This window comes from Polyodon spathula, chromosome 5 (assembly GCF_017654505.1).
Source record: "Polyodon spathula isolate WHYD16114869_AA chromosome 5, ASM1765450v1, whole genome shotgun sequence".
NCBI lineage: Eukaryota > Metazoa > Chordata > Actinopteri > Acipenseriformes > Polyodontidae > Polyodon > Polyodon spathula.
Genome location: NC_054538.1, coordinates 23,786,471 through 23,800,135, shown reverse-complemented (window position 1 = coordinate 23,800,135; position 13,665 = coordinate 23,786,471). Strand labels below are relative to the sequence as shown.

Here is a 13,665-nt window from a genome sequence, read left to right as displayed (position 1 = left end):
TATATCTACTCATACGCATTAGTAAACCAGTAACTCCAGTTCATCTACATAAACCTGCCTAGTAAATGTGTCCCACAATGTCTTACCTGCATATTTTACTACACCACGCACATCCTTGGCTTAGTAATATGTAGGCCGAGGTTATATGCTGCAGGCTGGTTAAAGTAGTACTAGTTATTTTTCCTTTCAGCTTAGTAAATACACTTTAAGTGTGTCCTTTTGTTCCAGTTCTGAAATACAATTGAATTAATTTTATTCTGCATCAATGTGTAAGTATTACCACATAACAAGGCAAAGCACTATAATTACACTATGTAGGACGAATAAACCCCTCTTCATTGTCATAATTTGAAACTGTGTGAATTCGGTTAATTAAGGCCATGTTAAAATCAGAAAGAAATGGAGTATATCTTTCATATTATTATTAATAAATATAATAATAATAATAATAATAATAATAATAATAATAATAATCCTGCTTAATTAAAGATAAGTTTGAGTATTACTAAATTCAATTCTAAATGCATACAAAAAAAGGAATTTTAAATTGGTACAAGCATTTCCACAGGTTTCAAGTTTTTTGTGCAAGATATGTTCTGAAAGCAGATAATCCCATAAAGCATTACACCCTGCACTACTAATAAACCCCTCTTCATTTTAAATTATAATTTAACTTGATACCTTCCATTTTCATAAGACTTTGCTCCTAAGCCTCTCTGTAAGTCTATGCAGGTTTTTACTTCTACCAAGGGACAAAGCTGTCTTTTCACAATTACATTTTATAAAATAAAACAATACATCACAAAGATGTCAGTCCTTAATCTGACATACTGTTATGGTCTGTAAAGGTGGTATTGCTATTGTATTGCTAAACATCAATCTAGCAACACATAAAAGTTAAAGTTAGGCAAAAAGGGTTTTCAACAAAACTACCAATGGTATATGGAATGGTGATCAGACTAACAACATATATTGCCCACACATTTTTTCAGGTGGGGGAAATACTGTGTATTTATGGAATGTGTAGGAGTGTAAAATAATTATATATGAAAATGCAGCAACAAGAGAAACTGGAAAACTAAACATTTCTGGTTATATATATATATATATATATATATATATATATATATATATATATATATATATATATATATATATACACACACAGCCAGGTGCAGGGTAATTAAAGAAAGCAGCCAGTGTGCTCAGGGCTGCTGCTGTGTGGAGGGCCCGGTTGATGGTGCTATCAACTATTAGGGAAAAAAAAAGGTACTGTGTGAAAGCCTTTTTTGTGTGTTTTGTTTTTATAACAAGTAAACAGCCTAGCTGTCCTGCTTTATAGTTAGGTTCCAGTTGTGTTTAGTTAGTGCTCAAAACAGAGCTAGGTGTTTTGTTTCGTTTTGTTTACTTTGTGTTATTAAAAGTACGCCCAAGCGCTGAAACTTCAATTTCTGTGTCCTGGGTCCTGCTTTTAAAGGTGGTGAGGTGCAGTCATGTTAAAATATATATATAACCTTACTATGCAATACTTCTCATGGATCTGACTGATTGCCCGAACGTGACGGACATAAGAAATGTATAGAATAAAGTTTTCAGATGTACTAGTCATTTTGGAGGAAAAATGCAGCTGTGTCTGCAAAATATTTTAAGCAGTAAATGCTTCGCACAAGCAAGCATTAGAGAGACACATCAAGTGAACTACATCTGGTGCACTGCAGTTGACCCGCGTGTCTCATTCACAACAATATCAATAATAATAGATCCGAAAACAAGTGCTCTGAATGCAAACTGTCGGGCTACAGAATAATAATAAAACATTGTTTGTGTGTAGAAATTGCATATCCCTTCCAAAAACTGAAATGCTATCACTTTTCATTTTGAACAATGTCTAATCTATGTAAAGTAGTGATAGTGAAATGTGTGGTAGTAAAACCAGGAATAATTATAAAACACAGCCTATGCCAGTACAAAAAGCTAGTGCTAACAAAAATGGATTCCATAATCTTAAACAAAGAATATCGATATTGCTAACAAGTCTCAGAATTTCACAAATGTGTGCACGTCAGCTGTTGATTGATCCTGTACTGTTTGGCCTCTTGTGAATAACACATCAGAACAACACTGACATTACCCGAGATGTATGCTGACATAACCAGCTGCTACCTTTCAGTGGCCCTAGTGTCTTTTACAATGCATACAGTGTGAATGCTATACAATAGTTAATTTTAGTATGTTAATATACTATAGGCTACCTTTTACTACATGTGATCAGAAATTAAACAGAACAATGGTGTGTTATAATTCTAGACCATGGTAATCTAAATATGGAGAAATTATACATGCAAATGGTACTGTATGTGTTGATTTTAGCACAGGCTTCTGTAATGTGACAAAAACAATTATTGAAATATTGTCATTTATTACGTTAGAGTTAAACACTTACAAGAATGTTTTTTTATGTTTACAGTTTGGTTTATAAATTATAGGCTTTGTGTAATTTTAAAACCTGTTGATGACGTTGCTATTTACTGTTTATAACTTCAAATACTGCACACAGCTGTAATCTGAGTATGTGTTGGGTGTTCGCAAATATATGCTCCGAGTTACTCCTAGTCCTGAGTTAAATAAGTCTTTTTTTAATTTTTTTTTATTTTTTATGAGCTTCAGTGTAATTAAAAATAGAAGGGAGAAAATGAACGGAAGAATTCCAACGGAAACTTTAAGGTCACTACCTTAATAAGGTAATTGTTTAATGGGTAATTAAGGCTCTAGCCACAGTATAAAAGGCCAACACCGGGCTCAGACAAGGAGAGAGTTGTGAGGAGAGAAGAGTAAGAACGAATGCCACCAGCCAGTAAACAAGGTACTTCCTGTTATAAAATAGAATTATAGTGCCCTTTTGTTTATTGTGTGTTTTTGTTTAAACTCTTTATTTTTGTTATTTAACAAACACGAGCGTCCAGTGCCCAGCTGGGGGGGGGGGGGGAGCACGAGCGTCCAGTGCCCAGCTGGGGGGGGGGGGGGGGGGGCACGAGCGTCCAGTGCCCAACACTACTATAAAGCCGGGTGGCAGTTCTTCTTGTACCTATTTAATATTATTTGTGTGTGTGTGTGTTTTTTTTTTTTTTTTTTTCTCTCTACTGTGCCCCAAAATTTAGCTCTTCTGATTTAGGCTTAAAAAGTACCACATATGAAACGGTTACCGAGTTATTCATAGTAAAAAGATGACAAGCTACCATCTGGGACTTTTTGAAATCCTTTCTGCAAGGAATCCCGCCCCTAAAGGAGTGTGCTTCTTACACAAGCCGTTTGCTGTTGGGACAGAAAAGCTGTGTTTATGCAACGTCAGGCCTCTGTGGGATCTGTAGTTCTGGGGGAGCCTGTAAACAATGCAATCACATACACACATGCTCCTGTTTGAACTACAGCTCCCAGAATACACACCAAACGGATTGATGTTGTTTTATTAAAACAATGTGACAATAGTTTTACAAACGCAGCAGAGCATCCAATGTTACTAGTCAATACAAACTAAAAACAAAATAAAAACTTGTCACTCAGTAATACAAGGTGAATGAGCATTTAAACAAATAATCTATGAAATGTTTAACCTCTTGCTATTGGACCTACCTTTTACATTCTCAAAAACACTCGTTCAGTGCTGCAGGAACAATAATACACATTGGAACTGTGGTAAAATCACACTGTAACTGCTGTTTAACATCACATCTAATAGAATCACTTAAAAAAAATTCTAACTTTAGTAAACTAGATTTTAGCAACCTAAATCTAAACAATGCAGCACTGCCTGTGTCCCACCTGCTATGCACAGTGCAGCAGGTCACAGAAAAGCCAGTACAGATGTACTGATAGGCTGATTAAAACATCGCTGTCATCTGAACAGTAAACCAGAAAGTTACCGCCTTGGAGTACTTTTTTTTTTTAAATTATATTTCTGTAAGTTTTAGTTTTTGCCTAAGTGCAATGCACACGGGAAGGTGAAGGAATAAAAAAAGCCTGTCTACAGAAGAAAGATACGTAGTTTGCGTCGCTTGCGTTGTGCAGTAATTCACAAAGTTTTTTTCCTCCCCTCACCAACTGAAAGTGCCCCGATTTTTCACTCTTGATATCTGGTCACCCTACATATAGTTCTGTGACCCTACATGTATTAAATTAAAAAGTAAGCAGTGCAGTTTCACTTTACGTTGCCTCTGCCTGTCCCCTGCGGAGTGCTGTGTCTGTTGATTGCTCATTTTCAGTCAAAGTAAGCCAGCTCCACCTTTACAATAAGCTACTGACTAAAAGATACACCTGGACTGCTGGGGCTTTTCATATCAAAGTGGTCACGGGTAAGTTTTGGGCATTATCGTGCACATTAAATTATCGCGATGTAGAGTATGGTGTGTAAAATAGCCAAATACTGTGCACATATTTTAGTGTTATATCTGTTAGTAAATTGGTCAGTAAATTTTGATTTATCGCACAAGTTAGGCTCACTACTTTACGTGCGTGCTAACTCCAAATTTAGTGCCCTTTCGTAAATGAGGCCCTTCATTTCTTATTATATAGTTATGCATCATAGATTTTGCACTCTTTGCATCATCATGATCCACCGGTGCTGTAGAAATGGATATACATGTACACTTCAACACATACACACCCATTTCAGAATGCAGAACTGTAGCAACGTGAAAAATAAAATCTACAAATTGTTCTAAATTAATTACAAATATAAAACAGAAAATAATTGATTACATAAGTATTCACCCCCTTTGCTATGACACACCTAAATAAGCTCTGGTGCAACCAATTGTCTTTAGAAGTAACACAATTAGTTGAATGGGGTCCACCTGTGTGCAATTAAGGTGTTTCACATGATTTCAGGTTCAATACGCCTGTCTCTGGGAGGTCCCACAGTTGGTTAGTACATTTCCTAACAAAAACTACATCATGAAGATGAAGGAACATTCAAAGCAAATCCAGAATAAGGTTCTTCAAAAGTACCAATCAGGTAGGATATGAGAAGATTTCCAAGGCATTGAATATCCCCCAGAGCACAGTAAAATCCACTATTAAGAAATGGAGAGAATATGGCACAACTGTGAATCTGTCCAGAACAGGCCGTCCTGAAAAACTGAGTATCCGGGCAAGAAGGGCACTAGTCAGGGTGGCCACCAAGAGGCATATGTTAACTCTAAAGGAGTTACAGTCTTCCACGGCTGAGCTGGGTGACACTGCGTACGGCAACAATAGCCCGGGTGCTTCACAAAACTGGCCTTTATGGTTTGGTAATTAATAGGAAGGTGCTGAAAAGATGGAAAGTGTGGTCTGTCAATGTTAAAACCTTAGTTTATTTACAATCTTGAACATTTATAGTGCTTGTTCTTGCTGATATTTTCAAGTTTATTTGTTGCATGTGTTGCATTTACTGACAATCACGTTTGCTGGTGATCATTATTTAGTAGGGCAGTTTATATTAACTATGACAGAAAAGTAGTGCTCAGAGAAGTTTGTAGTCCGCTCAGTACAAAAAAAAAAAAATAGAGGGAACATTGATTGGGCTAGCCTTCCAGACATTCCAACTGTGGTCTGAAAGGAACCAGAGGCTAACTTGTGCAGAGAATACAGAACATTCACATGAGCAGGGATAGGGAGTTTTATACAGCTCTTAATTACTCATTTCTACAATGGTTTGCACCTTGTAAGAAGAGGTGTAAAGTTTTTGGAGGGTCAGCAATTGCCTTTGTAAAAGACAAAATCCTTACATCACATTATAATAGTGTCCAGATCCCGTCCAATTCCATGCTCTTTTCTTCATTTTAATGCATTTCAATATAATTTTAATGGATTAATGGCAAAGTCAAATTTGATAGCAGGTACAGAATGGCATGTGAACACCATTCTTTACATACGATGCATTTTAAGTGGCCACTAAAATCAGACTTTACAGCTGCTAAACCCGATTTACGGCTGCATTGTGGGGATTTTGCACCGCAAATCACTTTGCGCTTATGCTTACATCTACTATGATGTTCTTTATTTGACCAAAGGAGTCAAATATCAAAGCTTGGATGCAGAATCACCTTAAAAAGACTAACGCACAAAGGCACAGTACAAATGGATTATTATACTTAACCAGCAGAAATCAAGATGACCTTTCTTGTAAAGAGGACAGCCAAGGAGCAATTATTACAAATTAAAGAATCATGACATGAACCAACGTATTGAGCTACCACACTAATCACTTAACACCACACACAAGCAGCATGCTTATCAAGTGAAGAGATTTCCTATGGTTAATCTTTTGACTCTATGAAGGTGCATGCAAGGACATAATGATGTTATTGCAAAGAACTCCTGCTTAATGCCTTATCCCCTGGTATTGTCTATTCTGAACACCTTTGACATAACAGACAGGTATACATAGAAAACAGCATCTCCAGCAGGTATTTAATTATACACCAGGACATGCACCTTGGTTTAACTGGGATAGCTTTTAGCCTGAACATCATATGCTCCTTTGTTTGCATCCAGTTGCCCCTGTTCCTCTAAACTCCTAACTCTGTTATTTTTGTATCTACATCTACATTACTGTTTAAAGCAAATAATGTAACTTCTATGCTACCATTGACCGTGACAATATAATAAAACAGATGGGTAAAATGTGGATGGACATCTACTTTAGTTGATGCCTCAAGTTTGAACTATGTAGCTCTGAGGTATTACTCTGAACAGCTGGTATCTGTTTGACTAAACTGAAGGTATCTGCATGAAAATGACATATAAGCAAATATATAGATATCAGATCAATGACAGTACATTAACATTGTCCCAAGATCAATCAATCCACACACAAGACAAATAAAAGGAAATAACACAGGTCTGCAATATAAGACCAATCTGGTGAGCTCTTTAGGATACTCAGCTGTCAATCATCTTGGCACACAATGTTGCTTTTTTTTGTACTTTGGCTTGTATTTGCAAAAAAAATCTGTTACGGTGCAATGAAAGGGATTTTTGTTTTTTTTTTAAAAGCCATGTCATACTAATACGCTTTGGTCCTAAACAGGTCACATCATATACCTTACTGTTTTGTACAGTATATTGAGAGCTAACAGTTAGAGTTGAGGTGAGGTCACCTAATCACATGACATTTTGTAATGAAGATTTGAAAGCTGGACAGTAACTTAAAGTCTAAGTGAATTTGTCTACAAAGCTTATTTGAGACAACTAAAAGTAAAATGACTTAATAAACCATATGTATCTGGTAGTCATAACCTCCCATTTACTATTATCGATAGTTAGCAATGTTGTCACACTTTGCTTCTTGAGTTGCTGACATTTGGCATTCATAATTAGTGGAGAGTGTTGTAGCAAATGTTTACACACAAGCTTCTACCTACAAAATAATGTTGCCGTCATAATAATACTCTGGGCCTTTGTGGGTGTCTATTCCAACACATTCCTAAATACAATATGCACTGTAATTCTGAACTGTTTTCTAGTACACATAAAAAGGAGTCAACAATGCAATTTAGACTTCAGACTATGCTTTGTAATGAACGTTGTGGTGTTTACCTTTATGTTGCCCCCCCTGGATCCCATTAATACAAGGTGGTTGCATCATACAGGTTTATTTGCAGGCTATTGTCCTCTATTACAATGATTCCAGTGATAAAAAAAAAGTTAGAGAGGATAATGTATTAAATACACCAATTAATATTCATTTGGAATGTTTAAGGGAAATCCATCATTCTATGTAAATTGCCACGATCAATGTTGTGCTATTCACTTTGACCTTCTTTTATTGCAGACTTATCAGCTTTAGTCTTAGTACACCATCTTAACTTCTGACCGCCATGAACTTTTACATATTTTTAAACCTCAGTGTTATACTTTGTGTTTAGCACTTAATCGATAGCTGTAGCCAAGGCACTACATCAGCATATTTTATGTAATATTTCACTGGTTCTTATGTACCACATAATTGACAGAATTCTGAACAGCTTTTTATAATACTCAGATGTATAGTCCTGAAAGATTAGAGTGTAACTGCTCTGTACTTACTGTATTGTGATTGGTGTCAGCCGATCGCTGTTGATGTTTTCATTTGCCCATACAGTCAGGACTTGAAACCCTCCACAACCTAGCTTCACCAATGGTCTCCCATCAACAATTAGCATATGCAGAAACTGCTCCCCAAAATTTTCTTCTCTGGCTGAAAAGAATAGTAATAAAAAAATTCAATTTGGGTTACTTATAATTTTTTGAGCCTTTATTAAGTGTGTAATAAAATGACCTACATTTCTTGCTGACAGTCAGATATACACTATTAGCTATTCATTTTCTTAATACTCCTGCCACTCTCTCTAATGATATGTAAATAATCAAATTTGTTACTCCACAGTTTTCCATTCTAAGACAGTGGAGCTGAATTAAAGTGAAAAAAAAAATATATGTATATATATATTGTTCGCTGAAAATTAAAAATCTCAATTGACAGGCCAGACCCTTGGACCTTTTAAAAGGTTTATCTTGGTGATGTATGAATGTTACATTACTTTATTCTTGCTAATTGTCTACCTTCATTCTTTTCATGAACAATTTTCAGATATGCAAATTGATTTGTGTAATTGCCGTAACATAGCATATCTGATCTTTTATAGTTTTTTTTTTTTTTAACTCACTTCATTTATAGAAAATTTTTCTCTCATGTGAATAACAGCCACACAAAACGTCTCAGCAATATTGAAGGGATTTTTTTCCCCCACATACAGTATCAAGCAAAAGTAATTTTGACATAGCAGAGAGAATAGAAGAATATTATTCTATTAAAGCTGTAAGAAATTACGGTTCTATGCTGTGCTGAATGCTTCATCTTAAGGTTTTAAAAAGATGACTTGGCATAGCAGGAAATGGAAGTTAAATCATTATGTTTTATAGATAATAAAAGCTAGTTAAAACAATGGAATATTGATTCCTTGACCGCCCTTAGGCATGCAACGTGTTTGGTTTCATCAGAAATATAACAGATCCAAGGAGGAGAGATGCAAAATGAAGCTCTTGCAGGATGCTAGTTTTTAGCACACTTTTGGTCCCAGTTATTTTTTTAAATAGTAGCTTAACACTGAACAGTATGGTTAATCTGTCCTAATACCCTCCTGCATTGTCAAAATCCAAAAGTAAGCGAGCTACGACAAATTTGACCTCTTCTGACTCTTACGATTCCTCTGGCTGAGGATAACATGGCTGCACGACCCTGAGGCATCGACTCCACCTCCAAGTTTGCCAAATTGCAGAACACAATCCGCTTTGAATTTGCACGGTTCGACGCTGCATGCTGAATTTAAGTCCTCTGTAACTGCTCTTAATTATAACTATTTTCTGCATCTTGTACTTGATTTTGCTCTTAAAGGTATCCATGTTCACGTTTTTTGTAATTGCTCTTATTTCAAATCATTCTTATCCATTTATTATACTTACTATGTGCTCTTAATGGAATTTAATCTTATAAGCAAATATTTTTATTGTAAGTTTAAATGCTCTTAGTCAGATTCACGCTTTAATGTAATTATTTACTGTATTCTTTATTTCTACTGATTTTACTGTACTTTATCACTGCTATTATCTGTAATGTGGTAATTTGTAATATGATATTTTGTATCAACTGTAAGTTGTCCTGGATAAGGGTGTCTGCTAAGAAAATAATAATAATAATAATAATAATAATAATAATAATAATAATAATAATAATAATAATAACAACTGCAATTCAGAACTAAGTCGCTACATTATGTCAGAGGCTGGGGGACGTGGAATAGAGGCCTGATGCATGGTTCTGGAGACTGAGAACAGGACCTTAAAAGGGCAAGATGGATGATCAGAAAAATAGTCGGCGACTACATCATCATTGGTGTTCCTGAGGGCCTGGAAGGTACACATCCTACTGAAATCATCACCTTGACCATCCCCCGGTCCATAGGTCGCTAGCTGCGTGACCATGACAGGGTAATCATTGGGCCAGTTTCCATGCGGGGCTATTTATATGTGACGTGGCAATGCGCATGCACTTTTGGGAGAATTACTTGTGTGAATCAGGTTTGTGAATGAAAAAAACAAACAGCCAAAGAGGGATAATCTCATTTATTCGTGTAAATGACGAAAAACACGGGAAAACCACACCCATTTTCACATGGAAACCGACATTTCACATGAAGATGTAAATGAGCTTGTTTGTCCTTATGTGACACAGCTCTAAATATTGCAAGGGAACAGGTCAGTTGTTACTGTGGGTTCCAAGATGGCAGAAAGTGTGTGGTTTTATGATTAGAGGTGGTGTTTTTCACCTTAATGATAATGCAGGCAGCATTTTTTTGTTGTTGTTGTTTTTTGCTGTGTGTCTGTCCTGTCATGCTGTATATCTCAAGTGGGTTTACAGCTCTGTATACAACTACTTGAACTGCGGTGTACACTTGTTATAGTATTAAAGCAGCTATTTGAGAATACCCTTGCTGTAAAAACTATATTAAAGGTAAACACAAAGAGCAAGTGAGCTGCTTAAATGTCTGTACCTGAATTAAGTTCTGTGCTTTTTTTGATCCCAGCTATGTGTGTCCGCCCTCCACGTTAATAAAATAGTTGGTGAACTGGATGCCATGAGCCACCTCGATCACCCAAAACAGCGCAACAAAACATATATACCAACAAGTTGTTGATGCTCTCTCAGAACTGACCAAATAATATTGCAAATGAACATATTGATTGTGTTTTATTTGTTTACATCATTAATATTTAACACAACAGTAAATCCAGCACAACTTAAAAGAAAGGAGAGAATCTCTGACAGCCCGAGCCTCCTCAGATCGTTGCTGTCCAATTGAAATTGGCGGCTGAGGCAACCTTCCCCTTCCTTGTCTGTCTTAAAATTGACACCTCATTTTGTTGTTGACAAGTTTGTGCAGGATACAGCAGGCAGTGTCAATTTTGGGAACAAACTCACGCTGCACTTCAGTCTGCTTCATCAGTATTTGCCACCATTCAAGTACCCACTACCCATATTTGCCCAAGCGTGGCGTTGAATGATTCCTCTGCAGCTGTCAACCGTCAGGACAGACAGGGTTTCATAAGCCAGGGAAGTAGTATACGCAGCATCACCTAATGTGCTGTATTGCCTGAATGAAAGGGAAATATACAGTATATAACGTCTCTGCCGGTTTTCAGCCATGGTGATCTGCAATACCTGCAATACCTGTTGGTCAGTTTTATACCTCCGAGTTCATTTTTAATTAATTTGTCGTAAGATAAATTAGCTGAAACAGTACTGACTACTAATAACATGACACCCCACTAATGACATTTAAAAACTACTTGGGCAAGAGCAGTAAAAGATATTATTAAACAACCAGGAACTAGGTATTTAGAAATCGCAGCTCCGATTCTCTTGTGTACCAGTTCTCTGTATGTGCATAGAAACAACATTTTCATGAGCCGTCTGCGAAAACAGCAATAGAACTTTACGCATAGCTAATTTTCAAATCAACCCCCACCTTTCCCCTTCATTCTCATGTCGTCAGTGAAAAGTTGTGTTTTCTCGAGTAAAATAAACAGACTGAATGGAAACCTGAAAAAGCATTTTGCACAAGACATTTTTAGCACAAAAAATGCCAGTGTTGCACAACTGCATTAAATTACTTTCTTGTGGTACATAGCTAAAAATGTCATGATTACTGCTTTGTTATTATTCACGGTGGCCTCTATACTCAAAAGTGTCGGCATTTCAGTGTTGTGGTAAACATTTTTACCAAACAAAATATTTTTCGGAAAATTGAAACAATACACAAACAAGATCCCCTAAAATAGTGGAATTCGGTGAGCAATTAAATTCGTCGGTACAATCGCTCAATTTAGGATTCAGTCAGTGAAAAGAAAATGTATAATTGACAGGGAGTAACAGGCAGATGATATTCTCCCAGGGAAAAAAGACGAAAACCGATCGACAATCATCATGAACTACAAGGATACAACAGTTTCAAAAGATAGTCAGGTTTTACGAATGATAGGAACCCGCTGAAAAACACCTATTTTTCACAATTGCGTCAGGCTCTGGGGAAACATTTATTTAAAAAGCCAAGTTGTATATTTGTCTTGTAACCATTAATCCTACATAAATATGTTTCTAAAATATGCTGCAAATCCTGTCATTCCTTATTATTCATTATGCACCTTTCCCCCATCCCCAGTGTGCAATGATTCACAAAATCTGTAAGTCAGTAGAGAAAGCGTTGTCCTTTCGTTCCAGATGTTGTTTATCTTAGGTATAATAGAGACGGGCATGTCATGCACTGTGTTTTTTTCCAAAAAAAAAAACTTGATATTGGGTCTAGTGAGACATCACATGTTAATGAACAAGTTGCTGATTTACACACCTGCTGTGTTATACAACCTCTGTGACAAATTAACTTCAGAAGGTGTCCGCAGTACCACGTGTGTGCAGTCAATTGCCCGCAGCACTGATGGAAATCCACTTATATTATAAAATGTGCATTTGTTTTGTCGCTGCTATTGTTGGTCAGGGGGATATAATTAGCTGCCTTAGAAACCTACGGATTGGTTACCTGATACAGTACACAGGACATGGCTCTTTGAAAAGTCCCTGCTGCATAAAATCCCAATGCCATTGATGGTGTATTTTCATATGTACAGATAATGTGTGGCTTCTGGCTGTCGGCTTTCCAAGTCATTTTTTTGTATCTTGCACAAATCTAATATTGCTGCACAATTTACTATGAAGCGTTGTGTGATGTCCTCATCAGTCAGATTTAATATATTTATGAGTGGCCTTTAAATTTTATCTTTGATTTTTGCGTATTGATGCAGCAGCAGCATTACTCATACATGCCATACCACCGGCGCACAAATCCATGTCTTGGCAGTTCCTATGGAGAAGGCTAGGTTAATATGCTTTTAAGGCAGCCCAGACATATCTGTAAATTTTTACATAAAAAAAGTCTCCTTAAACATTACTAAAACTTTTGTGTATCGCTTTGAACTCCCAAACGACCAGTTAATGAGGAGATAACAAGCAAAACCGTCAGAGTTTTGTCAATCTTCGGTATTGTAAAAGCCTGCAGTATTTTTTTCTTTTTTTCCTTTTTTTCCTTAAATAGTCAGAAATGAAGACCGGTGTCTCAAAGTTTTTAATTTTATTTCTTTAGCTAGTTAAATAGCGGTATTGCGATCAGTACGGTCTTGCTGTATCATTATATACGATTACCTTCACTAACTCGGATCAAAACTGACAGCTTGAAATGTGTTTAGTACTATACCTTTATTTTGTGTGCATATATCTGTGTAGATAAGTGTATGCACATGAATGTGTAACTCATGAAATGAAGGGTCAAAGTGTATTTTTGTTGTTTTTTTTTTTTTTTTTTGAATATCCAACCAGCACCTAATTATTTTAAAACCTATCTTTGCTGCTTCACCTTGCATTAAATTACAATGCCTTTGCATGTTTTGGGATCTAAATGGACTGTGGGAATTAGGCCTATTAATTATACACTAGTTTACAAAACGTATTAAGGAAGAGGAAGGTGGAGGGGGGAAGAAAGAGAAACAATAATATTAATTACTGCTCTTATTGTATTTAAGTTATTATTATTATTA

General features: G+C 36.3%; 1 protein-coding gene across 1 annotated transcript in view; it reads right to left on the bottom strand.

Annotated features, from left to right (window-relative positions):
- eys (eyes shut homolog) overlaps positions 1-13,665 on the bottom strand; it is a 380,525-nt gene that overhangs the window by 53,862 nt on the left and 312,998 nt on the right. The window contains exon 40 of the mRNA XM_041251458.1: positions 8,068-8,218. Within this exon, the coding sequence (XP_041107392.1) occupies positions 8,068-8,218 (151 nt within the window). The remainder of the gene's footprint in view (positions 1-8,067; positions 8,219-13,665) is intronic.